At 41.7% G+C, this 27,292-nt stretch overlaps 1 protein-coding gene across 1 annotated transcript; it reads left to right on the top strand.

Moving 5' to 3' along the window:
• The first annotated feature begins 98 nt into the window (after positions 1-98).
• Positions 99-27,292, top strand: si:dkey-177p2.18 (phospholipase B1, membrane-associated). The gene is made up of 16 exons (XM_014145136.2): positions 99-230; positions 767-831; positions 2,012-2,102; positions 3,521-3,579; positions 8,452-8,519; positions 8,764-8,807; positions 9,462-9,582; positions 11,145-11,196; positions 11,691-11,771; positions 11,876-11,941; positions 14,891-14,982; positions 17,205-17,286; positions 18,837-18,938; positions 20,694-20,789; positions 21,263-21,334; positions 26,065-27,292. The coding sequence occupies exons 1-16, from the start codon at positions 176-178 to the stop codon at positions 26,224-26,226; spliced, it is 1,308 nt and encodes a 435-aa protein (XP_014000611.1). The 5' UTR covers positions 99-175; the 3' UTR covers positions 26,227-27,292.

Here is a 27,292-nt window from a genome sequence, read left to right as displayed (position 1 = left end):
GTCAGTTCCCTTGTGCTACTAGCTCTATGACCGATCCTTTATGCTTTCTGTATAACTGGGCCCGGACTTTGTCACTCAGCTGTTTTGGGTGGGGGAGATAAGGTTGGCCTCATATAATGGCCGTGCCCTCTGGCCGTGCATCACATTGTGCTGTCCCCACACACCACACGCCACTATGGGGTGGCTTTTGATTGCCGTGGCAACCTGTGCGCTAGCCTCCTCTGCCAAAGGTAAGTGCTGGAACCAGCAGGAGAACGGCCTGCACAGAGTCCCTATCTGTGCATATTTCACATTTTACACACACACACACACACACACATTCCACACACATTCCACACACATGTCAGTTGCTGTGGCCACATTGTTGGGGCGAGCAGTTTTTTCTGAAAGGGGCCTGGCTTGGGTAGGTCGATGTTGGTTTAGATAATGGAGGACCTGTTCACAAAGGAACATCAGGGATTTTTGGTTTCAAAAGTTAGACATATAAAAGTTTGGCAGCCCGCAGCGATGATAATGAAGACTACAGAAGTAGATCGTAATCACAACAGAAAAAATATGCTTTCCGCATAACCTGACTTCAGTTTCTCTTGGTCTTTTGTATTGGCTGGGTTATGTAAGCACCAGGACATACTCAGCAGGCAAAACTGGTTGTAATGACATCATAATGATGTCATTTTAACCAGTTTCTGGTTGTTGTAATGACATCATTCCAACCAGTTTTGCCTGCTGGGAAGATACCCCTTCATGGATACTGTCTCCTTCTAAGGCAACAAGTGGTGGTGGCAGTATGAGGAAGGCATACGACACTATAGCCAGGAGGCTCTCCACAAGGTACTGTCCCCTTTGACCCTTTTATCATCTTGGTGTAGGGTGAAGTTGCCCCTAGACGCTGATGTTGGAGCAGTTTTACATTTCTTAACTAATGGTTAAGGTTAGGATTGGGGGTGGGGAAGCTGATCCTAGATTTGCACCTAGGGGAAACTTCACCCCAGAGCTTTTATCTTCAGTATGCGCCTTTGGTAACCATTGGTAATGTAGAGGCCTTCATAACACATTCATAGCAATGATAGTAACAAGTTTAAATTCTCTTTCATCAATGGCATTTTTATTGAATGGTTATTTAGTGCTTATAAATGTGTTATGTCGTCTCACATCAAGGGGACCTATGCTAAATATTGATCTACATTATGTTAATTAAGCATTTGTTACCTGACTTGAATTACCTGAAGATACTTCATTGGTCTGTGTGTACATCACTTACACATTGGTATGTGTAGATGTACAGCATGCTACAGTTAAAGGGATAGTTCATCCAAATTACAAAATGACATTGGTTTCCTTGCCCTGTAAGCGGTCTATGGACAAGGTATGACAGCAATCCATGCTTTGGTTTGTTTCCTTGGCACTGTTTCCACGTGCTTACATTTTAGCAGAACCTGATGTGTGAAAAATGCTCATTTTGGTCCCATGACTTGAATGGGATTTTTGCCACATGCTAAAACATTAGCATTTTGGAAACAGTGCCAGCCACTGCCAGGGAAACTACACCAAAGCATGGATTGCTGTCATAACTTGTACATAGACTGCTTACAGGTTAGGAAAACCAGATTTGTAATTTGGGTGAACTGTCTCTTTAATGACATGACTGACTGATTCTGCTATGACTACATGACCTTGGTTGTTTGTTATTCAAGTTAATATTTTCAGTGTCATGTCAGGTTATCTGAATGTTTGTAGCTGTTTGTTCGGTATTGATAGCAATTGACGCACGCACACACACACACACACACACACGCGCACACACATGTACACGCACACGCAGTTGTATCTTAGAGGTTGGAACATCTTTCTCGTCTGATGTGGATTCTTGTTCCCTTGCAACTCGTCTTGGTACCAGGGGACCATCGTTTTCCCCATTATAATCAGAAATATGTACAGACATATTTACTGCGTTTTACCTTCTATCTGTATATCTATTCTTTTCTCTCCTTCACTCTCATTCTTGTTTCAGGAGTTTCCAGAGAAAACCAGACCGGTGAACTTCACACATTCTCCTTTCCAATGTCCTGACATGAGTCGCTCGCCCACTGTCCCCGCATCAGGTAAGATGGAACCATCCTTGAGAGTTGATTTAGAAAGTCAATATGTGAACTGATTCCAGGCCAGTCTTATTCTCTAACGCAAAGGTGTGGTTTCCCAGACATGGTATTAATGTAAGCTTGTGGAATCAGGCAGCTTTGTAAGGCTAGGAAACAGCACCATAATGTCCAGCCCTGGGAACAGGGTTTTGGGGGTAGATCCTAGACCAGTCCTTAGAGACATCTTCAACTGCCTTCTCTCTGAGAAAATACTGTATGTTAGAGATCATCAACTAGATTTTCTTGAGCGGATGGTCATGGGGCCGGAACATAATTACAAATAATTTGTAGACTAAATTGATTGCAAGACGCCCAACAGATATTATATTTGACTAAAACGTAATAATTTCAAACCTTGCTTGCATTTGTATATGATCACCTATAGTGCATTCGGAAAGTATTCAGACCAAATACAGGTGTGCCAAGAAGACTCTCGGATGTAATCACTGCCAAAGGTGCTTCAACAAAGTACTGAGTAAAGGGTCTGAATACTTATGTAAATGTAATATTTCATTTTTTTTTTTTATACATTTGCAAAAATGTATAAAAACAGTTTTTGTTTTGTCATTAAGGGGTATTGTGTGTAGATTGATGAGATGAAAAAAATGATTTAATCAATTTTAGAATAAGGCTGTAACGTAACAAAATGTGGAAAAATTCAAAGGGTCTGAATACTTTCCGAATGCACTGTATATCTATCTGCTATGTATGTATACTTGGAAATACTTTGGAACAGATTCCAAAATTTTTATCACTTGGAGCTTATTTGCTGGAGTTTTAGTCTTTTGTGTAAAGCAATATTTGAATATATATTTTTTTATTATTATTATTGTTTTTGCACAGAAAACTTTGGGCGCCAAATAAAATCATCCGCGGGCCGCCAGTTGGGAAACCCTGTTGTATGTTTTCCTTGTTGGAGTTGAACAATTGAATCAATGTTGTTAGTCTAATGGTGTTGGATTCGTAACCTCCTTCCCCAGCTATAAATCGAATCGCTAGCTTGAAATCGAATCACGCTATTGTATTGCTAGCTTGAAATCGAATCACGCTATTGTATTGCTAGCTTTTCTAGTGTAATAAATAAAGATGTGACCGCCTGTCAAGCAGGCAGTCACGTATGTTTGCCAGGCAGATGGTTCCTGGTCCAAGCCCAGTGAGGGACAAAAAAGGAAGCAAGCACAGTGACACACCTCTTATATTAGCCCTCTACAACCTAATATGATATGTGGACAGTGTAGGAGGCCACCTTGGTCAGCAATGTGTGCATTATGGCTGGTCATTATAAATCTCTCTCTCTCTCTCTCTCTCTCTCTCTCTCTCTCTCTCTCAATATCCACCAATGTGTCCTTTCTCTTGACTTTGTCTCTCTTCTTGCTCTTTAGTTGAGTTGGTAAAGGCAGCGGACATTAAAGTCATTGCTGCCCTTGGGGATTCTCTGACGGTGAGTTCAACGTTGAGTTTGTCTTAACACAAACACTTTACACTTGACTCTTGACCAGAGTTTTTGGGGCTGTGGGTGTAAGTTAAAGGGGGACGTGATTGGTATATCCCATTTTGGACTTTGCAATTAATGATAAATAGCCATTGATTCTTTAAGAATATAATTTACAAGTGCTTCATGAGCTTAGTTTAACAGCCGTGCCCCATCAAAACCCATAATATAAGCTCATTTTGCTTCATTGTTTCTAAACAATGAAATGATAAACAAACGTTGTATAGCTTCAAACCACGGTTAAAGGTCCAATGCAGACATTTTTATCTCAATATCAAATCATTTCTGGGTACCATTTCTGTACTTTACTGTGATGGTTTTGAATGTAATAAAAATGTTGCTAGTACTGTCTGAGAGTGGTCTGAGTGAGGACGGGAAAACTGAAAACTAGCTGTTATTGGCAGAGGTGTGGAAAAACTCCATCTCAACAAAACCATTATTTTATCTTACACTAGTTACTTACATTATCATCATTTTCACAATTTCACAGTATTATTCCAACCTCATAGTGTGGAAATGTATATGAAATACAGGCAAATCACGTTTTTGACTGTACTGGGCCTTTAAAACTATAACGTTGATGTCATGGATGGTCAGTCATTGCATCCACAGCACAGTCTATGAATTTAAAGAGTGGTTACATTTCTCCAGCCCTATCCCTCAGCTGTTTACCAAAACAAGTGATGGGGTGGCTGCTTTGTTGTTCTTCAAATCTTATATTTCCCCTTTAAAGCAACTGGTGTGTCACCTTTTCAAAACTGAAACTAGTAAATGCAAAACCATGCTGTCACGCCCTGACCATAGAGAGCCCTTGTTTCTCTATGGTGTAGTAGGTCAGGGCGTGACTAGGGGGTATTCTAGTTTAACATTTCTATGTTTTGTTCTAGTTTTATTTTCTATGTTGGTGTTTTGTATGGTTCCCAATTGGAGGCAGCTGGTAATTGTTGTCTCTAATTGGGGATCATATTTAAGTAGCTATTTTTCCCACCTGTGTTTGTGGGATATTGTTTTGTGTTTGTGCATGTCAGGTTTCGTTGTTCGTTTATTGATTTATTGTTTTTGCTTAAAGTTTCACTTTGTAATAAATATGTGGAACTCAACATCCGCTGCACCTTGGTCCCGTTCTTACGACAACCGTGACAGAATATCCCACCAACAAAGGGCCAAGCAGCGTGAAAATGAGGTAAGGGAGTTTTGGACTTGGGAGGACATGAGAGGACATGAGACGCTTCCTTGGCGGGAGTCGCCAAGGAGCATAGGGGGACAGCGACAACGCCGGTGTCGGCGGCCACAGAAACCCCAAGATTTTTTTTGGGGGGGGCACATGGAGCTGGCGGCTGAGCAGAGGGAAGAGCCAGAGACCGTCAGGGAGGCGATAGAGAAGTGGTCGGTCGACCCAAGGAGATTGCCAGAGCCCGCCTGGGAATCGATGGAACAGTGTGAGGAAGGATACCGGAGAATGGAGTTAGCTAGGAGTATGCGGCAACGCAGGCGTTTGGAGGAGCGTGTCATCAGTCCGGTGAAACCTGTGCCGGCTCCACACATCAGATCTCCAGTGCGCCTCTCCAGCTCTGTACGTTCTGTGCCTGCTCCCTGCACTCGCCCTGAAGAGCCAGAGACTGTCAGGGAGGCAATGGGGAAGTTGGGAGAGAGAGATGAGAGAGATGTTGTGCAAGTGTGTTCTGCTCAACATCCGACCAGATGATTCGGTTAGCAGTCTGGTGCAACCTGGGCCGGCTCCACACTTCTGGCCTCCAGTGCGCCTCCCTAGTCCGGTACGTCCTGTGTCTCCTCCTCGCACTCGCCCTGAAGTGCGTGTCCCCAGTCCGGTACGTCATGTGCCTGCTCCTCGCACTCGTCCTGAAGAGCGTGTCACCAGTCCGGTGCAACCTGTACCGGCCCCACGCATCAGGCCTCCAGTGCGCATTCACAGTCCGGAGCTTCCAGCGACAGTTCCACTGTCCGGAGCCTCCGGCGATGGTTCCACGGTCCGGAGCCTCCGGCGACGGTTCCACGGTCCGGAGCCTCCGGCGACGGTTCCACGGTCCGGAACCTCTGGCGACGGTCAACGGTCTGGAGAGTCCAGGCACGGCGTCCAGTCCAGCTCCAAAGCCGGCGCCTTCCTCTGTGCCGGTGCCCAGTCCAGGCACGGCGTGCTCCATCGCCAAAGCCTTCTTCTGCACCGGTGCTCAGTCCAGGCACGGCGTCCAACCCAGCTCCAAAGCCGGAGCCTTTCTTTGTGCCGGTGCCCAGTCCTGGCATGGCGTTCAGCCCGGCGCGATGGCCGGATCCGGGGTCTGGGCGGGGGCTACGACCTACACCGGAGCCGCCACCGACACTAATCACCCCCCCTACCCTCCCATTTGCTTTAAGGTTTTGCAGCTGGAGTCCGCACCTTTGGGGGGGGTACTGTCACGCCCTTACCATAGAGAGCCCTTGTTTCTCTATGGTGTAGGCGGTCAGGGTGTGACTAGGGGGTATTCTAGTTTAAAATGTCTATGTTGTGTTCTGGTTTTATTTTCTATGTTGGTGTTTTGTATGGTTCCCAATTTAGAGGCAGCTGGTAATTGTTGTCTCTTATTGGGGATCATATTTAAGTAGCTATTTTTCCCACCTGTGTTTGTGGGATATTGTTTTGTGTTTGTACATGTGCACCACGTAGTCATGTTTCGTTGTTCGTTTATTGATTTATTGTTTTTGCTTAAAGTTTCACTTTGTAATAAATATGTGGAACTCAACATCCGCTGCAACCGTGACACATGCATCCACGTCTAGCATTTTGGAGCAGTTTCACTCAATGCTGCATGGAAATATATGGGAAGTAGTTACTGTAATGAGTTTAACTGAACTGTCTGGACTGGACCAAATCAACTAACCAATTAATTTAAAGCTATTGTGGGCTCAAGACCTCAATGCATTTAAACCATTAAACCACCACAGGTCAGGGCCATTAGAAATTCTGTTCAGGCCAGTGAGAGAAAAAAAGTTAACATTGAACTCAGAATGGCAGATTGCTTTAATCATAATAGTTGAATTTGCTAATCTTTGGCACGTATAGTGCCTTCGGAAATAATCAGAGTCCTTGACTTTTTCCACATTTTGTTACGTTACAGCCTTATTCTAAAATGGATTTAATCGTTTTTTCCCCTCAATCTACACACAACCTAAAATAATGACAAAGCAAAAACAGGTTTTTAGAAATTGTTGCTAATTTATGAAAAAATACAATATCACATTTACATAAGTATTCAGACCCTTTACTCAGTACTTTGTTGATGCACCTTTGGCAGCGATTACAGCCATCGAGTCTTCTTGCGTATGATGCTACAAGCTTGGCACACCCGTTTTTGGGGAGTTTCTTCCATTCTTCTCTGCAGATCCTCTCAAATTCTGTCAAGTTGGATGGGGAGTGTTGCTCCACAGCTATTTCAGGTATCTCAAGAGATGTTAGATCGGGTTTAAGTCCGGGCTCTGCCTGGGCCACTCAAGGACATTCAGAGACTTGACCCAAAGCCACTCCTGCGCTGTCTTGACTGTGTGCTTAGGATTGCTGTTTGGTTGGAAGGTGAACCTTCTCCCCAGTCTGAGATCCTGAGCTCTCTGGAGCAGGGTTTCATCAAGGATCTCTCTGTACTTTGTTCCTTTAATCTTTTCCTCCATCCTGACTAGTCTCCCAGGCCCTGCCGCTGAAAAACATCCCCACAGCAAGATGCTGCCACCCCCATGCTTCACCGTAGGGATGGTGCCAGGTTTCCTCCAGACGTGACGCTTGGCATTCAGGCCAAAGAGTTCACTCTTGGTTTCATCAGACAAGAGAATCTTGTTTCTCATGGTCTGAGAGTCTTTAGGTGCCTTTTGGCAAACTCCAAGTGGGCTGTCATGTCCCTTTTACTGAAGAGTGGCTTCCGTCTGGCCACTCTACCATAAAGGCCTAATTGGTGGAGTGCTGCAGAGATGTTTGTGGAAGGTTCTCCCTTCTCCACAGAGGACCTCTAGAGCTCTGTCAGAGTGACCATCAGGTTCTTGGTCACCTCCCTGACCAAGGCCCTTTTCCCCCGATTGCTCAGTTTGGCCGGGTGGCCAACTCTTGGAAGAGTCTTGGTGGTTCCAAACTTCTTCCATTTAAGAATGATGGAGGCCACTGTGTTCTTGGGGACCTTCAATGCTGGAGACATTTTTTGGTACCCTTCCCCAGATCTGTCCCTCGACACAATCCTGTCTCGGAGCTCTTCGGACAATTCCTTCAACCTCATGGCTTGGTTTTTGCTCTGACATGCACTGTCAACTGTCGGACCTTATTTAGACAGGTGTGTGCCTTTCCAAATCATGTCCAATCAATTTAATTTACCAGAAGTAGATTCCAATCAAATTGTAGAAACATCTCAAGGATGATCAACGGAAACAGGATGCACTTGAGCTCAATTTCGAGTCTCATAGCAAAGGGTCTGAATACTTATTCAAATAAGGTATTTCTGTTTTTTATTTTTAAAGCATTTCCCCAAAATTTGAAAAACCTGTTTTCGCTTTGTCATTATGGGGTATTGTGTGTAGATTGCAGATTTTTCTTAATCCATTTTAGAATAAGGGTTCTGAGTACTCTCCCAAGGGACTGTATGTCAATGTCATAGTTGAATAATCTTTGACCATTCATCGCAGTCATGGCTCTATTATACTGTTTCGATTAACATACTGTGGTTTGCTATTAACAGTTTTGTGGTTACTGTCTCACTGGAAAGGAAATTGTTACTAATACATATGACTCACCTTTTGGTTGATTGTTTGATGAATTGCTACATGGACCGTCTTGCCCTCTCTATTCAGACCGCCATTGGTGCCAATGCCACCAACGTCCTTGGGATTCCTATCGAGTTCCGTCACGTGTCATGGAGGTACCCAATTAATTGTCTTTAGATGAGAATATGACAAGAATGATGAGAATAAGAATTGTATCAAGATGACAACTTTACATAGTAATGTATGCTTTCTTGTCCGTTATTTGGGTATTCTGAATGATAGTTCTCTGTCTAATAATAATCAGTCAATTATTGTCATAATTTGGAAGTAATGCAATTGTTTTTGAATGACGACCTAATGACACTGACACTATAGTGGAAAATGTCTTGTACCTTGCAGCATCGGGGGCCATGGATCATACCAAGATGTCATTACACTGGCAAGTAAGTGTCTTTTGACTCAAATAGCACCTTGAGCTTTGTAGGAACATTAGTCATTCATTGGCACAAATTAATTCTAACCAGACTGATCTTGGGCAGCCTGGTCCCAGATCTGTTTGTGCTCTTGCCAACTTAATTTCGATAATTGTAAAGCCATAGATGGCAATGAGTGACAAGGAGTGGTCATAATAGAACAGCAATACTGGCACTCAGGCTTTATCTTGCATTGTTTTTGCCTGGTTATGGTTAGGTTTGAAGTAATAGCAGATCCTTGATCAATGGTTAGAGGCAACATCTACCTTGACGATAGAATGCACAGTGACCTATCATCCTTCATGTTCTACCTGTGTGAGCGTAAGGTGTAGGGGGAAGTTGCCCCTAGATGCTGATCTGGGGTCAGTTTTTCATTTCCCCCACTAATGGTTAAGGTTAGAATTGGCGAGGGAAAGCTTATCCTAGATCTGTATGTAGGGTAAACTTCACCCCAGAGATGGAGACAAAGGAAGAGAATGTGCTCAGCTCTAAATCCTCTTGTGTAACCCAATAGAAAGGGTGCTTGGAACCAAAAATCAATCAAATAAAAAAGGCCAGCACTCACTTATATATACATATTTGATATTTTTTCCCTGTGTGAACCCTCCTTGGCATGTGCTCTAGATATCGTAAGGCTTTTCAATCCCAATGTGCTTGGTGCTGCACCGGCCAAGACTGTCCATGGAACCTCAGCCCCCCTCAGCGAAACAGGATTCAACCTGGCCGTGACCGGACACAACACCTTGTAAGAAACCACAATGGTGAAATATGCAAATATACTGTCTGTCTGCCAGAGATTTAACCAATGAAAGTGATGCATAGAGTTGCGTGCACTAAAAAGCTAGTTTGTGCCATGCTACTGGCACAATGCTTGTATAACACAGTGGTCTGATGTCTCATAGCATATCTAAACTAACTTTTAAGTGACTGCAGATTTGAGTTAAATGACACTGCACATTTGAGTTACACTTGTCTCGTGTAGCCATACCTCGAAATCACGTTGTTGTCACACCTCGTTTCTCCATGAGGCCAGAGTTGCATACACAATCTGACGATTTCAACGATATTATGTGTAGCTGCCTGTGCTACACTCATTTATTTTGTTTCATGACTAATTTCTGTCTGTGTACTTATTGTTCATTTCATTCTGTAACAGCTCAAAATAATCTGATATTTGGGCTGTTCGTTTTAAAGTTTTTTATTTAGACTTTTGAAAATAAGTAATGAATGTGACAATCCTAGATATGGAAAGATGCCACACCTCCTATCCTTGCAATGGTGTCTTCTGTGATGGCATGGACAGAGACATTGACAGAGACAGTGTATTGGCAGTTTGTAAATAAACTGAAAAGGTGCATATCACCACCTGTTGTGCTGGATTGTGTATTGTCTGAACCGGTATAAAGCCAAGGTTGGTGATTTACTGCCACCTGCATTTATGGAATGTTTGCTCAGGAGTATAATTAATTGGCTGACCCCTCCTGCTGACCTGATTGGAATTAAGGCACTGTCCAGGGTTACTCTCTATCCAACTCTATGGTGACACTAGCCTTGACTAACCCTTCTCTGATAATGTTCTGAAAGACTCATATTTCCCAGTGTTCCTCCTGATAATATTATCTGCCTATTCCATGCTAAGATGTCACCGTTTTGAGCTTCAATAATATCAGAATCAAAATTATTTTATGACACACTCAATATTATTTTTATGTTCTGCACAACTCACGAAATAACAAAATGCTGGTAATTTTAAAAAACAAACACATTTTACAAACAAACACATTTTGTCTGATTCAGCCACTTGTAAATTCAGTATTTCTGGTATTCAATAAAATGTGCAAATGTTAATTCACGTCATTAATACTATTGGAGACGTATTTCACATTTAACATGCTTAAAGCTACAGTCTGGGATTAAAAAAACAACAACAAACTGACCACTCTGCCCTTTGTTTTGGTTAACAGCTGAGGGATGGGGCTGGAGATATGTAACCACTCTGAAACTCATGGAGTTGGAGTTATGAATGCCAAGACTGACCATCCTTGAGTTCAAAATGATAGTTTACCTAGTTTTGAAACTATACAGTGTTTGCATACAATAACGTTAAAACAAGCTTCTATTTGGTGTTCGGATGGGGTAAGACAGTTAAACTAAACTCATGAGTGTTTATAAGTTACATTCCCGCAAGAATCAATGGCTATCATCAATTTAAAGTCCAAAAATGAATGTACCAATTGCAGACCGTAGCTGGTGCTTTTTGCCTCAGTGTTATGATGTGTATTGTAATGTTGCGTAACTGTCCCTTAGTAATCTACCAGGGCAGACCAGACATCTCATCGACACACTGAGAAACTATGAGGTAAGAACCCCACTAGGTTTCCAACATACTGTATAGGATAAAACCCTGTCATGTTCAAACTCGTCTGATAAGAACATATGCTATTTAGACCTTATCACTGAAAAAAGGGTAGCATAGGTGAGTGTAGAACTCAAAAATGACATCAGGTGTTTGGAAGTGTGTACCACTCGATCTCATCAGTGCTCTATGTGGTTATGGAGATTATGGTAGTACTACATTTGGAAATACCATAAACACATGTGAAATTGGTAATAAATACATTTCAATACCAAACCAAAGCTTTGGGGAATCATTATCTTGCCAAAATAAAACAGCTAGACAAACAGACTGGCACCCACCCGGGATTTGATTATGATTACGTTTGAGATCAGCAACTCTCTTTTCAAACCAATGTCTAAGAATGCTTTATTGATTTGAAGAGCAATTTTATTACAGTGGTAAATTAAGTACTGACTGACTACTGTATCCCCTCTTTCATCCCTTTCTTTACCCAGGGCCTGAACTTTGATGCGGACTGGAAGCTACTGACCATTCTCATAGGCATGAACGACATCTGTGATTACTGCAAGGATAAGGTCTGTGTCATTATAATATGCAGGCTATGCAACTTCATGTGTATATCATAAAGAAAGAGCAAAGGTGTTTACTTTGGCGCTTGTTTCAACACTCTCCTTCCCAGGTTCTTTTCTCAGTGGACAATTACATTCACTACATGACGAACTCCTTGGAAATGCTAATGAATGAGGTAACATCGGGAGAGCTCACAAATATTTTCTATTCATATTTTTTTAAATAATCCCTTAAAGCTGCAATCGGCAGTTGAAACAACAAACAAAGCTTACTCCCCGCCCCTGTTTTGGTAAAAAGATGAGGGATGGCGGTGGAGAAATGGCATCACTCTCAAATTCATAGACAAGAGCTATGGATGCCAGTACTGACCATCTATGATATAAAAATGATAGTTTTAACGATGTTTTGAGGCTATAGTGTTTGTTTACATTTACTTTGTTTTTCTCCAACGTTTATAAACAAGCTCATTTTTTGGCTTCTGATGGGGTGTGACAGTTGAACTAAGCTCATGAGGCATTTATAAGTTATATTCTTCAAGAATAAATGGGTACATATCATTAATTGGACGTAGCAACTGCAGATTGCCCCTTTAAAGTATACTTCTCAATGGGTCTTCCCTGAATAAATAGGGAAAATACATAGAATACTGTTTTATCACATTATGAACTACGATTTACAACACTTAACACTCAGAATGGTAGAGTATAGGTAAGGGATAATCAACGAGGGGCTATGCGTTCTCTGGAAAATAATGAATGACGTGGAAGGTGTGTTCCAAGATGCACTAGCGGAGTGGAACTAACCTTCCACAGAGTTGCATTATTTTCCAGAGAAAGCATTATCCGTTTTATACCATGGCTATAATTTAGCACATGTACGGCTAGAAATGTGTTGATTTGCAGGTAGAAATTTGTTCAACATCCACTGAAGTAGCTGGCAAGTTTACTAGATAACTACATTAGTTGCCTTGATAGCTAAACAAACAGACTTGCTAGTTTAGCTAACCAAACCATCAGTCCTAGCTTGCTATAAATGCGCAGTGCCTGGATACAGCCCTTAGCCGTGGTATATCAGCCATATACCACAAACCCCCGAGGTGCTATTATAAACTGGTTACCAACGTAATTAGAGCAGTAAAAATAAATGTTTTGTCATTCCCATGGTATACGGTCTGATATATCACAGCTGTCAATCAATCAGCATTCAGGGCTCGAACCACCCAGTTTATAAAGGGAATTATACAATGGGTGGGTCTAATCCTGAATGCTGATTGGTTAAAACCACATTCTAGTCTGTGTTTATTCCACAAGTTGCCACCGGCTAAATCTATGAGGTTAAAATGCCTATTTACGCTGTTCCATCTGACTGCGCAATCCACTGTCTCATCAGCCCAGCCAGGCAAATTATTAACTTGATCTCCACTATAAAAAGCGTCTAGATGTCATCTCACATTTCTTTTAGACTAACATTTTGTTTTCAACAGTGGAGATTTGTTTAAACCTTGCAGTCTGTCACTCCGACATTTGCAACATTGTTACAATATTCTAATTCGATCTCCTGCTGTACCATAGTAATGAATGTGTCGGGAGTCAGGATGAGACAGTCAGGCAGGCAGCTTTTCTCAGCCAATCGATTTCATGAATCAGCTGGCATAATTTTTATGGATACAAAAAAGAATTACTTGAAAAAAGGTAAAAACTAAACACAGCTAATTTGCAGTCTTTCCAGCTTCAGTTTGAAGTGATTGTGTTAGTGTGTTGTTGGCTTGGACACTGAACAACAGTGTCCTGACGAGTGAGCACATTTTCTGTGCCAGGTAAAATTGTGCCTCATTAGCTCATTGTTATGGATTTATCCAAATAAATGTCACTAGAAAACAGCTTAAACAGCTGCAAATGCAGCTACTTTGCTGTTATTCTGGCTGCACTATTTGATGTGACTGTAAATTAGTCGTAGTTGGCTAGCTAGCAAGCAAGGGATAAGAATATAACATTTTTAATGAAAACATATCAATCACTATTTGAATATGTTGGTAAACCATTGTATAAAAGTGATAACACCTCCCGAGTGGCACGGTGGTCTAAGGCACTGCATCGCAGTGCTAGCTATGCCACTAGAGATCCTGGTTCTAGTCCAGGCTCTGTCGCAGCTGGCCGCGACCAGGAGACCCATGGGGTGGCGCACAATTGGCCCAGCGTTGTCTGGGTTAGGGGAGGGTTTGGCCGGCAGAGATATCCTTGTCCCATCGCGCTTTAGCGACTCCTGTGGCGGGCTGGGCGCAATGCACGCTGACACGGTCGCCAGGTGTACTTTCCTCTGACACATTGGTGCGGAGGATGCACGGCTCTCAACCTTTGCATCTCCCGAGTCCGTACGGGAGTTGCAGCAATGGGACAAGACTGTAACTACCAATTGGATACCACAAAATTGGGGAGAAAAAAGGATACCTTTTTTATTTTTTATTAATAACTGATAATGCCCTCGAAGCTGGTGTTTGGAAGATATATTGGCACTCTTTGCCGGCCCGAGACAAAGCCAATATATCCTCCAAACACTGGCTTCTCGGACATTATCACTTAAATAATTCACGCTCTATAATGCCCTTCAAGCCAATCAGAAACAAGTATTCAACAATGCCATGGTACAATTAAGTGCTAATGCCCTCGAAGCCGGTGTTTGGAGGATATATTGGCACGGGTGTTGTTAAGTCCATGACTAAACTGTGCCAATATCTCCTCCAAACACCGGCTTTGAGGGCATTATCATTTTTATACAACATATTCAAATAATGATTGACATATTTTCATTAAATACGTTATTTGGATTAATTTATTCATACTATTTCATCCTTCCACAATAAATTATCCCGACACAAATCTAGGGTTGCTACCCAAGCCGGCTGGTCGTTCGTTCTATTGGTTCGGTTGCCAGAGACGCGACCCAGTCGTTCAGTCTTTTTGTTCTGTAACTGGCTGGAATGTGGTTTTAACCAGCATTCAGCATTCAGGATTAGACCCACCCGTTGTGTAATGCATTATAGTGTGTGTTACCATGGCAACATTTGCATTTCTCTTTGTTGCGGTCATAGAAATAGAATGATTCTAATTCTATGGTTGCGGTCTAGGTTCCACGTATGATTGTGAATGTAGTTCAAATCCTGCCCATGGAAACCTTGAGGCAGGTCCAGAGGCCCACCCCAGGCTGCCTGCTCCAACGGTGAGTGACCTGGCTTTGACCTTTGACCTTGCAACCACTACGCACTATGGTGTACATTTTAGGACACCCTCAGCCTATTACGGTGTAAATTTAGGACACCCTCAGCACCCTCAAGCCTCTCGCCTCACCCCTCCTTGAGCCAATTGTCAAATCTCCTTGAAATGTAAACCATAATGAACACAGTCACTCTTCCCTTGCACCTACATCATCTTGAAAATATTTTCTAGGGCAGGGGTATTCAACTCTTTCCCTATTAGGTCTGGAGACTACTGGTTTTCTGTTCTACCTGATAATTAATTGCACCCACCTGGTGTCCCAGGTCTAAATCAGTCCCTGATTAGAGGGCAACAACAAACATAATGGAGTGGGACTGGCTTCGAGGTCCAGAGTTGAGTTTGAGGGCTCTAGGGGCTTATGGGGAATAAGCATCAAAGGTAGACTACGCAATATGGCATTGTCAGGTTATGGCAGGGCAACTTCTGATGATATTATTGTCTCTTCCCAATGTTTATGTTCCTCTAAGGAGCGCACAAATTAAGACGAGCCAATAATGACAATCGTGGCAGATTTTAAATATTGGTGTGATCAACTCGCTCTATTGGGTATGATGATGTCGCTTATGTCTCTGGCAGTCTCTATGGGGGTACCACAGGGTTCAATTCTTGGGCCAACTCTTTTCTCTGTATACATAAATGATGTCGCTCTTGCTGCTGGTGAATCTCTGATCCACCTCTACGCAGACGACACCATTCTGTACACTTCTGGCCCTTCTTTGGACACTGTGTTAACAACCCTCCAGACGAGCTTCAATGCCATTCAACTCTCCTTCCGTGGTCTCCAACTGCTCCTAAATACAAGTAAAACTAAATGCATGCTCTTCAACCGATCGCTGCCTGCACCTGCCCGCCTGTCCAGCATCACTTCTCTGGACGATTCTAACTTAGAATTTGTGGACAACTACAAATACCTAGGTGTCTGGTTAGACTGTAAACTCTCCTTCCAGACTCACATCAATCATCTCCAATCCAAAGTGAAATCTCGAATCGGCTTCCTATTTCGCAACAAAGCATCCTTCACTCATGCTGCCAAACATACCCTCGTAAAACTGACCATCCTACCAATCCTCGACTTCGGCGATGTCATTTACAAAATAGCTTCCAATACCCTACTCAACAAGCTGGATGCAGTCTATCACAGTGCCATCCGTTTTGTCACCAAAGCCCCATATACTACCCACCACTGCGACCTGTACGCTCTCGTTGGCTGGCCTTCGCTTCATAATCGTCGCCAAACACATTGGCTCCAGGTCATCTACAAGACCCTGCTAGGTAAAGTCCCCCCTTATCTCCGCTCACTGGTCACCATAGCAGCACCCACCTGTAGCACGCGCTCCAGCAGGTATATCTCTCTGGTCACCCCTAAAGCCAACTCCTCCTTTGGTCATCTCTCCTTCCAGTTCTCTGCTGCCAATGACTGGAACGAACTACAAAAATCTCTGAAACTGGAAACACTTATCTCCCTCACTAGCTTTAAGCACCAGCTGTCAGAGCAGCTCACAGATCACTGCATCTGTACATAGCCCATCTATAATTTAGCCCAAACTACTACCTCTTCCCCTACTGTATTTATTTATTTTATTTATTTTGCTCCTTTGCACCATATTATTTATATTTTATCTCTGAACTTTCTTCAAACTACAAATCTACCATTCCAGTGTTTTTCTTGCTATACTTTATTTACTTTGCCACCATGGCATTTTTTTGCCTTTACCTCCCTTATCTCACATAATTTGCTCACATTGTATATAATCTTATTTATTTATTTATTTTTTATTATTATTATTATTTATTTCTTTTTCTACTGCATCATTGATTGTATGTTGTTTTACTCCATGTGTAACTCTGTGTTTTTGTATGTTGTCGAACTGCTTTGCTTTATCTTGGCCAGGTCGCAATTGTAAATGAGAACTTGTTCTCAACTTGCCTACCTGGTTAAATAAAGGTGAAAAAATAAATAAAAATGTGGAACCCCACGTTAAAATTTTAAATCTCCGTAGGATGCCCTGAATTGTTATGTAACTGAGTTGGATCCTAGGGTCGTCCTCATTAGAACACACTGTAGCAAAATGTTTCACAGCGTTTCTTATTGGTAGAAGTTTAGAAGGTACCACATTTCGGGCCTATTGAACATGACCTTGATTCTTGACCCATAATTTGTTCCAGATCATTCTGTTCCTGCCTGATTAAGCCCGGGGCTGGTTCCCCTGAACTGAAGGAGCTAGTGGAGATCAACCTAGAGTTTCAGGTGGGTGGCCTAGCAGTTAATGCCACCACCTACAGCACACAAACCAATCAGTGTCGGCAGACCTGGGTTTCAAAAACGAAAAAAATCTATTAATGTACTTTATCTGTGCCTGTTTGAACCTGTCTGGCTTAATAAACTCATAGAAAAGACCCAAACCTGCAAAACCCTCCTATCTGGCACTCCAGGCAGACTCGTTAAAAGTATTTTAACAGTTTTTTTGAGTATTTGAAACCTACCCCAAGGGCACTGACCGATGTCCATGGACGTTGAAAAGTCGTGTAAATTTGCTTTGTCTGCCCTGGCCTTGATTTCCACCCCATTCACAGGCGTGTTTTCAACATCCCCAGCCGTTCATTTCTGGTCCGATTCGGACCGGACCAAATCTGATCCAATTTAATTCCACCATCTACAGATGTCTGGGATGGACCAGACTTGATTTGGCCCAAACAGACATCTATAGTTGTTTAAGATTTGGTCCGGACTGGCCTTGATTTGGCCCAAACATAGAAGTCCATAATTGGTTCAGATTTGTTCGGACTGGACTTGATTTTGACCAAACATAAACAAGTTTGGACAGCATAGTACAGGACAGTATTCTATATTACAAAACAGTAGACCACAGCAGAGTACAGGACAGTATTCTATAGTACAAAACAGTAGACCACAGCAGAGTACAGGACAGTATTCTATAGTACAAAACAGTAGACCACAGCAGAGTACAGGACAGTATTCTATAGTACAAAACACTAGACCACAGCAGAGTACAGGACAGTATTCTATAGTACAAAACAGTAGACCACAGCAGAGTACAGGACAGTAAAGAAAAGTAGTATAGTTCAATAGAGTATAGTACAGTATAATGTAATGTATTGTACCTGACTATACCCTACTGTACTCTACTGTGCTCTACTGTACTGTGCTATGCTGTCCAAACTTGTGAAACGTAGACGTCTATGATTGGTTCAGATAAGGTCCGGACTGACCAAATTTGGTCTTGTTTGGAGAGCGGACCTCATTAAAATAATACCCAGTGTTAATTTTTGCATTTACATTTGTCATTTAGCAGACACTCTTATCCAGAGTGACATTCTACTAAGGTAGTTAAACAACCACATATCACAGTCATAAGAAGAAAAATGTTTCTGAAACCGTTACTGAGATTGTTAATGTAGTTGAAGTGTTCTTCTGTTGTTTCTTTCTGTTGGTCTGGAAACTTTAAACATGACCACTGCCAGTTCTTAAGCTTTTGAAAAAGCGAACATAGATACATGTGACAGATGGGAGCAATAATAAATATTCTGTACTGCAATCTTCAGTTGGCTCCATATTCCTATTTAAATTTGAATGAACATTTTGGAATGTGAAATAATGATTTCTTCATTGACATGTAGTTTTATCAATGTCAACTTCCGGAAAATACTTATTTTGAATGTCCGGAAAAAACTTATTTTCAACGTCTGGAAAAGACGTCTTTACAATGTCTGACCTCACAGCAGTGTGCATATTTCTGTTCTAGCCCTACACTAACACACACCTCATTAACTATCCAGAAACGGCTGGAGCAGCTCCTCCACAGCGATAGCTTCTTCAGGGAGGACTTTGCCGTTGTTCTCCAGCCCTTCATGAAACAAGCAGACCCTCCTCGCCTCCCGGTAAAGTCTCTTGACTTTTACCTGGAATCCTTTTGCTGTTTCAAGCATGTTTCAATATATTTTTATTTATGAGCTATGTGTGATTATCTCACATAGTTTATATATACAGTACCAGTTAATAGTTTGGACATACCTACTATTCCAGGGTTTTTCTTTATTTTTACTATTTTCTACATTATAGAATAATAGTGAAGACATCAAAACTATGAAATAACACATATGGAATCATTTTGTAACCAAAAAAGTGTTAAACATTTCAAAATATATTTTAGATTTTAGATTCTTCAAAGTAGAAACCCTTTGCCTTGATGACAGCTTTGCACAATCTTGGCATTCTCTCAACCAGCTTCACCTTGAATGCTTTTCCAACCATCTTGAAGGAGCTCCCACATATGCTGACCACTTGTGGCTGCTTTTCATTGGCTGCTTTCCCAAACCTCTCAATTGGGTTGAGGTCGGGTGATTGTGGAGGCCAGGTAATCTAATGCAGCACTTCATCACCCTCCTTCTTGGTCAAATAGCCCTTACACTGCCTGGAGGTGTGATAGGTAATTTTCCTGTTGAAAAGAAATGATAGTCCCACTGAGCGCAAACCAAATGGGATGGCGTATCGCTGCAAAATGCTGTGGTATCCATGCTGGTTAAGTGTGCCTTGAATTCTAAATAAATCACAGACAGTGTCACCAGCAAAACACCACCACATCATCACACCTCCTCCATGCTTCACGGTGGGAACCACACATAAGGAGATCATCCGTTCACCTACTCTGTGTCTCACAAAGACATGGCGGTTGGAACCAAAAATGTCACATTTGGACTAATCAGGCCAAAGGACAGATTTCCACCAGTCTAATGTCCATTGCTCGTGTTTCTTGGCCCAAGCAAGTCTTCTTATTATTGGTGTCCTTTAGTAGTGGTTTCTTTGCAGCAATTTGACCATGAATGCCTGATTAATGCAGTCTCCTCTGAACAGTTGATGTTGAGATATGTCTGTTACTTGAACTCTGTGAAGCTATTTATTTGAGATGCAATCTGAGGTGCAGTTAACTCTAATTAACTTATAATCTGCACTGGGTCTTCCTTTCCTGTGGTGGTCCTCATGAGAGCCAGTTTCATCATAGCGCTTGATGGTTTTTGCGACTGCACTTTAAGAAGTTCTTGAAGTTTTCTGCATTGACTGACCTTCATGTCTTAAATAAATTACGGACTGTAATTTCTCTTTGCTTATTTGAGCTGTTCTTGCCATAATATGGACTTGGTATTTTACCAAATAGAGCTATCTTCTATATACCACCCCTACCTTGTCACAACAACTAATTTGTGTAAAAAATCCAGAAATTAACTTTTAACAAGGCACACCTGTTAACTGAAATGCATTCCAGGTGACTACCTCATGAAGCTGGTTGAGAGAAAGCCAAGAGTGTGCAAAGTTGTCATCAAGGCAAAGGGTGGCTACTTTGAAGAATCTCAAATATAAAATATATTTTGATTTGTTTAACACTTTTTTGGATACTTCCATATGTGTTATTTCATAGTTTTGATGTCTTCACTATTATTCTACAATGTAGAAAATAGTAAAAAATAAAGAAAAACCCTGGAATGAGTAGGTGTGTCCAAACTTTTGACTGATACTGTATATAAGACTATGTGAGATAATCATGCATGGTAACACACTCACAGAGACATTTATGTGTGAATAGTTGGGAATCATTTCATGACCTGTCACTGTTGTGATGTTTGTGTCTCTCCGTACAGAATGGCAAGATCGACATGACCTTTTTCACCCATGACTGCTTTCACTTCACCATAAAGGGCCATGAGGAGCTAGCTAAGGGGCTGTGGAACAACATGGTGAGCGCTACATAATGCTAAACAGGATGCTAACAAGATGCTAATATCTAGCTAGCAGGGTCAAAGGTCATGAGCATTGCTAATTCAATTTCTCTATTCAGTCTGCCGCTAATGACTGTTATGTCACTTTGGCTGAGTGAAGGCTGGTTATTAGTCCTACTGCAGATGTTTCACTCCTGGAAAGGTGTAAAAATGAAAGATGCCATGATCCTGTTGTCAAACATACTACTATCCAAAACCATGACACATCAAAAAAGAGGGACAGTAGCAGATTCTGAATTGTGAGCCTTTCTTTTGAAAGGTCAGAATTATCCCAACACCCTTTTATATACATGCTGATTGTAACTCCATACACTGCATATGTGAGGAATGTTGTAATTGTTCATGGAGTATTTGGAAGTGAGCATGACAAGAAATAACAGAAAGGTACAATAGTTTAAACATTAGCGATGTTTCTTATCTAATTTCCCCAGTTCCAGCCAGAGGGAGGGAAGTTTATGGTGTCAAGCTTTTCTGACCCCATCGAGCTCATCTGCCCACCCATGGTAAGACTTGAGCTGTGACTGAGTGTCCTTTCTTTGTATTTGATACTATTACATATAAATATAACAGACTATATATTATGATAGGGGAATGGATGTAGGAATAGGATACAACTCAAATCAAAGTTTATTGGTCACGTACACAGTTTAGCAGATGTTACTAGCTCTTAAAAATGCAGTGAAATGTCAATTACACTAATAATAATGCAAAAAAAAGAGAAATTTCGGAATGAATCCAATTAACCAAAATACTGTAGCACTGTAACAGTAAGCCAAATGCAATCTATATGTATATACACCGGATTAATTTACACAAGATATATTAAGAATGATATGTACAATAGTAGATATATTAGATTGAGGTATCCAGTATATAAATGAGTACAGTATATACACAAATGTAGTGTAACTAAAATGCAATGTACAGTAGTAGAAATAGAATGAGCATGTCGAGAATACAGCATTTAAATACACAGTACAAAACCCCATGGCAAAATGGATAGAATTGTAGGGATTTAGCTTCCAGACCAGAGAATATAAATATATAGTGTCAAGAAAAAGTATGTGAACCCTTTGGAATTACCTGGATTTCTGCATAAATTGGTTATCAAATTTGATCTTCATCTGAGTCACAACAATAGACAAACATACATGGTGTGCTTAAACTAATAACAAAGTATTGTATTTTTCTTGTCTATATTGAATACATCATTTAAACATTCACAGTGTCGGTTGGAAAAAGTATGTTAACCCCTAGTGGTCAGCTAACCTGGAGTCCAATCAATGAGACGAGATTAGAGATGTTGGTTAGAGCTGCCTTGCCCTATAAAAAACTCATAAAAATGTGTTTGCTATTCACAAGAAGCATTGCCTGATGTGAACCATGCCTCGAACAAAAGAGATCTCAGAAGACCTAAGATTAAGAATTGTTGACTTGTAACCCTTTCCAGAGTTCTGCAAAAGTATCTCTAAGAGCCTTGATGTGCATCAGTCCACGGTAAGACAAATTGTCTATAAATGGAGAAAGTCCAGCATTGTTGCTACTCTCCCTAGGAGTGGCGGTCCTACAAAGATGACTGGAAGAGCACAGCGCAGAATGCTCAATGAGGTTAAGAAGAATCCTAGAGTGTCAGCTAAAGACTTACAGAAATGCTAACATCTCTGTTGACGAGTCTACGATACGTAAAATACTAATCAAGAATGGTGTTCATGGGAGGACAACACGGAAGAAGCCACTGCTGTCCAAAAAAAAAACATTGTTGCACGTCTGAAGTTTGCAAAAATGCATCTGGATGTTCCACAGCGCTACTGGCAAAATATTCTGTGGACAGATGAAACTACAGTTGAGTTGTTTGGAAGGAACACACAACACTGTGTGGAGAAAAAAAGGCACAGCACACCAACATCAAAACCTCATCCCAACTGTAAATTATGGTGGAGGGAGCATCATGATTTGGGGCTGCTTTGCTGGACAGCTTGCTATCATCGACAGAAAAAGGAATTCAAGTTTATCAAGACATTTTGCAGGAGAAGGTTGTCTACCAATTGAAGCTCAACAGAAGTTGGGTGATGCAACAGGACAACGACCCAAAGCACAGAAGTAAATTAACAACAGAATGGCTTCAACAGAAGAAAATACACCTTATGGAGTCCTGACCTCAACCTGATTGAGATGCTGTGGCATGACCTCAAGAGAGCAGTTCACACCAGACATCCCAGGAATATAGCTGAAATGAAACAGTTTTGTAAAGAGGAATGGTCTAAAATTCCTCCTGACTGTTGTGCAGGTCTGATTCGCAACTACAGAAAACATTTGGTTGAGGTTATTGTTGCCAATGGAGGGTCAACCAGTTATTAAATCCAAGGGTTCACATACTTTTCCCACCCTGCACTGTGAATGCTTACACGGTGTGTTCAATAAAGACATGAAAACGTATAATTGTTAGTGCGTTATTAGTTTAAGCAGACTGTGTTTGTTGTGACGTAGATGAAGATCAGATAACATTTTGACCAATTTATGCAGAAATCCAGGTATTTCCAAAGGGTTCACATACATTTTCTTGCCACTGCATATGTATGTGAATGGCGTGCATAGACAGTATGGATCGTTTTTTGAATAGAAAGGTGTGTACAGTAGTAGTTGCATAGGATGAGCCATGACAAGAATACAGTATATACATACAGTGCATTCAGAAAGTATTCAGACCCCTTGACTTTGTTACGTTACAGCCTTATTCTAAAATGGATTAAAGAAAACATTTTCCTCATCAATATACACCCAATACCCCATAATTACAAAGCAAAAAAAAGGGTTTTAGAACTTGACACACCTGTATTTGGGTAGTTTCTCCCATTTCTTCTCTGCAGATCCTCTCAAACTGTCAGGTTGGATGGGGAGCATCGCAGCACAACTATTTTCAAGTCTCTCCAGAGATGTTCGATGTCCAGGCTCTGGCTGGGCCACTCAAGGACATTCAAAGACTTGCTTAGGGTCGTTGTTCTGTTGGAAGGTGAACTTTCACCCCCAGTCTGAGGTCCTGACCACTCTGGAGCAGGTGTTCTTCAAAGATCTCCCTGTACTTCGCGCCATTCATCTTTCTCTCGATCCTGACTAGTCTCCCAGTCCCTGCCTCTGAAATCCATCCCCACAGCATGATGCTGCCACCACCATGCTTCACCGTAGGGACGGTGACAGGTTTCCTCCAGACGTGACTCTTGGCATTCAGGTCAAAGAGTTCAATCTTGGTTTCATCAGACAAGAGAATCTTGTTTCTCATGCTCTGAGAGTCTTTAGGTGCCTTTTGGCAAACTTGAAGAGGGCTGTCATGTGCCTTCCACTGAGTGGCTTCCGTTTGGCCATTCTACCAGAAAGGCCTGATTGGTGGAGTGCTGCAGAGATAGTTGTCCTTCTGGAAGGTTCTCCCATCTCCACAGAGGAACTCTGGAGGTCTGTCCGAGTGCCCATCGGGTTCTTGGTCACCTCCCTGACCAAGGCCCGTCTCCCCGATTGCTCCATTGGGTCAGGTGGCCAGCTCTAGGATGAGTCTTGGTGGTTCCATTTAAGAATGATGAGGCTACTGTGTTCTTGGGGACCTTCAATGCTGCAGACATTTTTTGGTATTCTTCCCCAGATCTGTGCCTTGACACACTCCTGTCTCTAAGATCTACGGACAATTCCTTTGACCTCGTGGCTTGGCATTTGCTCTGATATGCACTGTCAACTGTGGGACCTTATATAGACAGTTGTGTGCCTTTCCAAATCATGTTCAATCAATTGAATTTACCACAGGTGGACTCCAATCAAGTTGTAGAAACATCTCAAGGATGATCAATGGAAACAGGATGCACCTGAGCTCAATTTCGAGTCTCATAGCAAAGGGTCTGCACACTTATATAAATACGATTTTTATTTTGTATACATTTGCAAAACTTTTGCTTTGTCTTTATGGGGTATTGTGTGTAGAAAAATATACACTACCGTTAACAAAATGGTGGTCACTTAGAATTTTCCTTGTTTTTGAAAGAAAAGCATTTTTTTTGTCCATTAAAATAACATCAAATTGATCAGAAATACAGTGTAGACATTGTTAATGTTGTAAATGACTATTGTAGCTGGAAACGGCTGAATTGTAATGGAACATCTACATAGGCGTACAGAGGCCTATTGTCAGCAACCATCACTCCTGTGTTCCAATGGCACGTTATGTTAGCTAATCCAAGTTTATCATTTTAAAAGGCTAATCGATCATTAGAAAGCCTTTTGCAATTATGTTAGCACAGCTGAAAACTGTTGTCCTGATTAAAGAAGCAATAAAACTGGCCCTCTTTAGACTAGTTGAGTATCTGGAGCATCAGCATTTGTGTGTTCGATTACAGGCTCAAAATGGCAAAAAAAAGGACTTTCTTCTGAAACTCGTCAGTCTATTCTTGTTCTGAGAAATGAAGGCTATTCCATGTGAGAAATTGCCAAGAAACTGAAGATCTCATACAACGCTGTGTACTACTCCCTTCACAGAACAGCGCAAACTGGCTATAACCAGAATAGAAAGAGGAGTGGGAGGCCCCAGTGCACAACTGAGTAAGAGGACAAGTATATTAGAGTGTCTAGTTTGAGAAACAGACACCACACAAGTCCTCAACTGGCAGCTTCGTTTAATAGTACCTGCAAAACACTATTCTCAATGTCAACAGTGAAGAGGCAGCTCCGTGGATGCTGGCCTTCTAGGTAGAGTTCCTCTTCCAGTGTCTGTGTTCTTTTGCCCATCTTAATCTTTTATTTTTATTAGCCAGTATGAAATATGGCTTTTTTCTTTGCAACTCTTTCAAAAACATGGAAATGTCTAAGTGACCCCAAATTTTTGAACGGTTGTGTATATTTAATACATTTTAGAATACGGCTGTAACGCAACAAAATGTGGAAAAAGTCAAGGGGTTTGAATACTCTCCGAATGCACTGTATAAAGTGGGTAAAATAACATGTAAAGATGTTTAAAGTGACCAGTGTTCAATGACTATATGTACATAGGGCAGCAGTCTCTAAGGTGCAGAGTTGAGTACCGGGTGGTAGCCGGCTAGTGACAGTGTCTAAGGTTCAGGGCAGGCTACTGGGAGGAGGCCGGCTAGTCATGACTGTTTAACAGTCTGATGGCCTGGAGATAGAAGCTGTTTATCAGTAACCTCAAATTTATTGTTGACCAGTTTCTTTCGTGACTAAAGCTGTTTTGGATGTTTAGGATCACCCCTACATCTACACTCGACCTGCCAAAAGAGGCCAGTCCACCAAACCCGTTGTCCCCAGGTCGGCTATTCCAACGCGGGAAACCCTTCTTCTGTCTCCTCTTGTTGTCCTGGCTGGTATTCTGTCCTGGGCCATCACTGCTTTAGCCTCTCTATAACACTCTCTATAATACTGTAATAAACTTCTATGTGGGGTGAATATAGGCAATATTGTCAAGTATTGAACACAAGAGGGCCCACTGAACCTGGGCCTCTACCAACCCCTGTGTTCTGTGACCATAGAGAATGATAGAGGCCTCTAGTGGCCAAAAGGCCTTATAAGCATGGGCAGCGCCATTGAGGTCTTCTACCATTTTCATGTAGACAACTGGCTGATCCCTCCTGGTGACCCTGTTGGAGTCATGTCCAACCGGGTCATCAGGAGGAATAAGCTAATTGTGAAGAAGAAAATTGACTACTTCAAAATGGAGATGCCCATGCTGTCACAGACACTATAATGGCACAGATACAAATATAAGTTCTCTATCTATCTCTATGGCTGTGACTGAGAAAACAAAAAGACCAACAATTGAAATCGGATCTTGGAGATGGACTCGATATGTCAGTGTAATGTGTGCGTGTTGGTGACGTCCGATACACACAGAATGACACAAGCTGCTTTACAAATCTATCTATCATTGAGAGGGGGATGGGACTGTCAATAGGCATTGTGCTTTTCCCCTGTGCTTTGGCAGAGCCTGTTCATCATTCATCTAATTGTGAACCCCTTCTACAATAACAATCCACACCAAACAAAAAGACCAGGTGATGGCTAAATTTAGCTCATCTCATGTTGTTTCAATGGGTTTGCTCTGAGGCGAATTATTTTAGCATTTTCTGGTTCCTTTAGACTAGAATAGCAAGAACCGCATAATAAACATTGAGTTGCATTGAGAGTATAATGGGCTGGCTTTGAAAATAGTGTATTTAGGTGAACATGTGAACTGTGAGGTCTTCCATAGACTATAGGCATGAGATAATTTGTTTTTCGACGGGAAACCTGAGAAACACTTTTTGTCCCCCCCCCCCAAAAAGCCTTTTACAGAAGGACAGTTTGCAGTCACTGCTTTTGACCGTGCACAGTGAATTTAATTAATGATATTTTTCCTATTTCCTGACTGAGACATATTCATACATATTCAAACTTAACTTTGTGTATCTGTTTTAAAGGACAATAAACAGTTT

Source organism: Salmo salar, chromosome ssa15 (assembly GCF_905237065.1).
Source record: "Salmo salar chromosome ssa15, Ssal_v3.1, whole genome shotgun sequence".
In the NCBI taxonomy this organism is placed as follows: domain Eukaryota; kingdom Metazoa; phylum Chordata; class Actinopteri; order Salmoniformes; family Salmonidae; genus Salmo; species Salmo salar.
The sequence above is the reverse complement of the archived record's forward strand: the minus strand, read 5'-3'. Positions and strand labels throughout refer to the sequence as shown.

Coding starts and splice junctions, on each gene's coding strand:
- si:dkey-177p2.18 (XM_014145136.2), top strand. CDS start 176: ATGGGGTGGCTTTTGATTGCCGTGGCAACCTGTGCGCTAGCCTCCTCT. Junction 2,103..3,520: donor GCCCACTGTCCCCGCATCAG/GTAAGATGGAAC, acceptor CTTGCTCTTTAG/TTGAGTTGGTAAAGGCAGCG. Junction 18,939..20,693: donor CAGACCCTCCTCGCCTCCCG/GTAAAGTCTCTT, acceptor CTCTCCGTACAG/AATGGCAAGATCGACATGAC.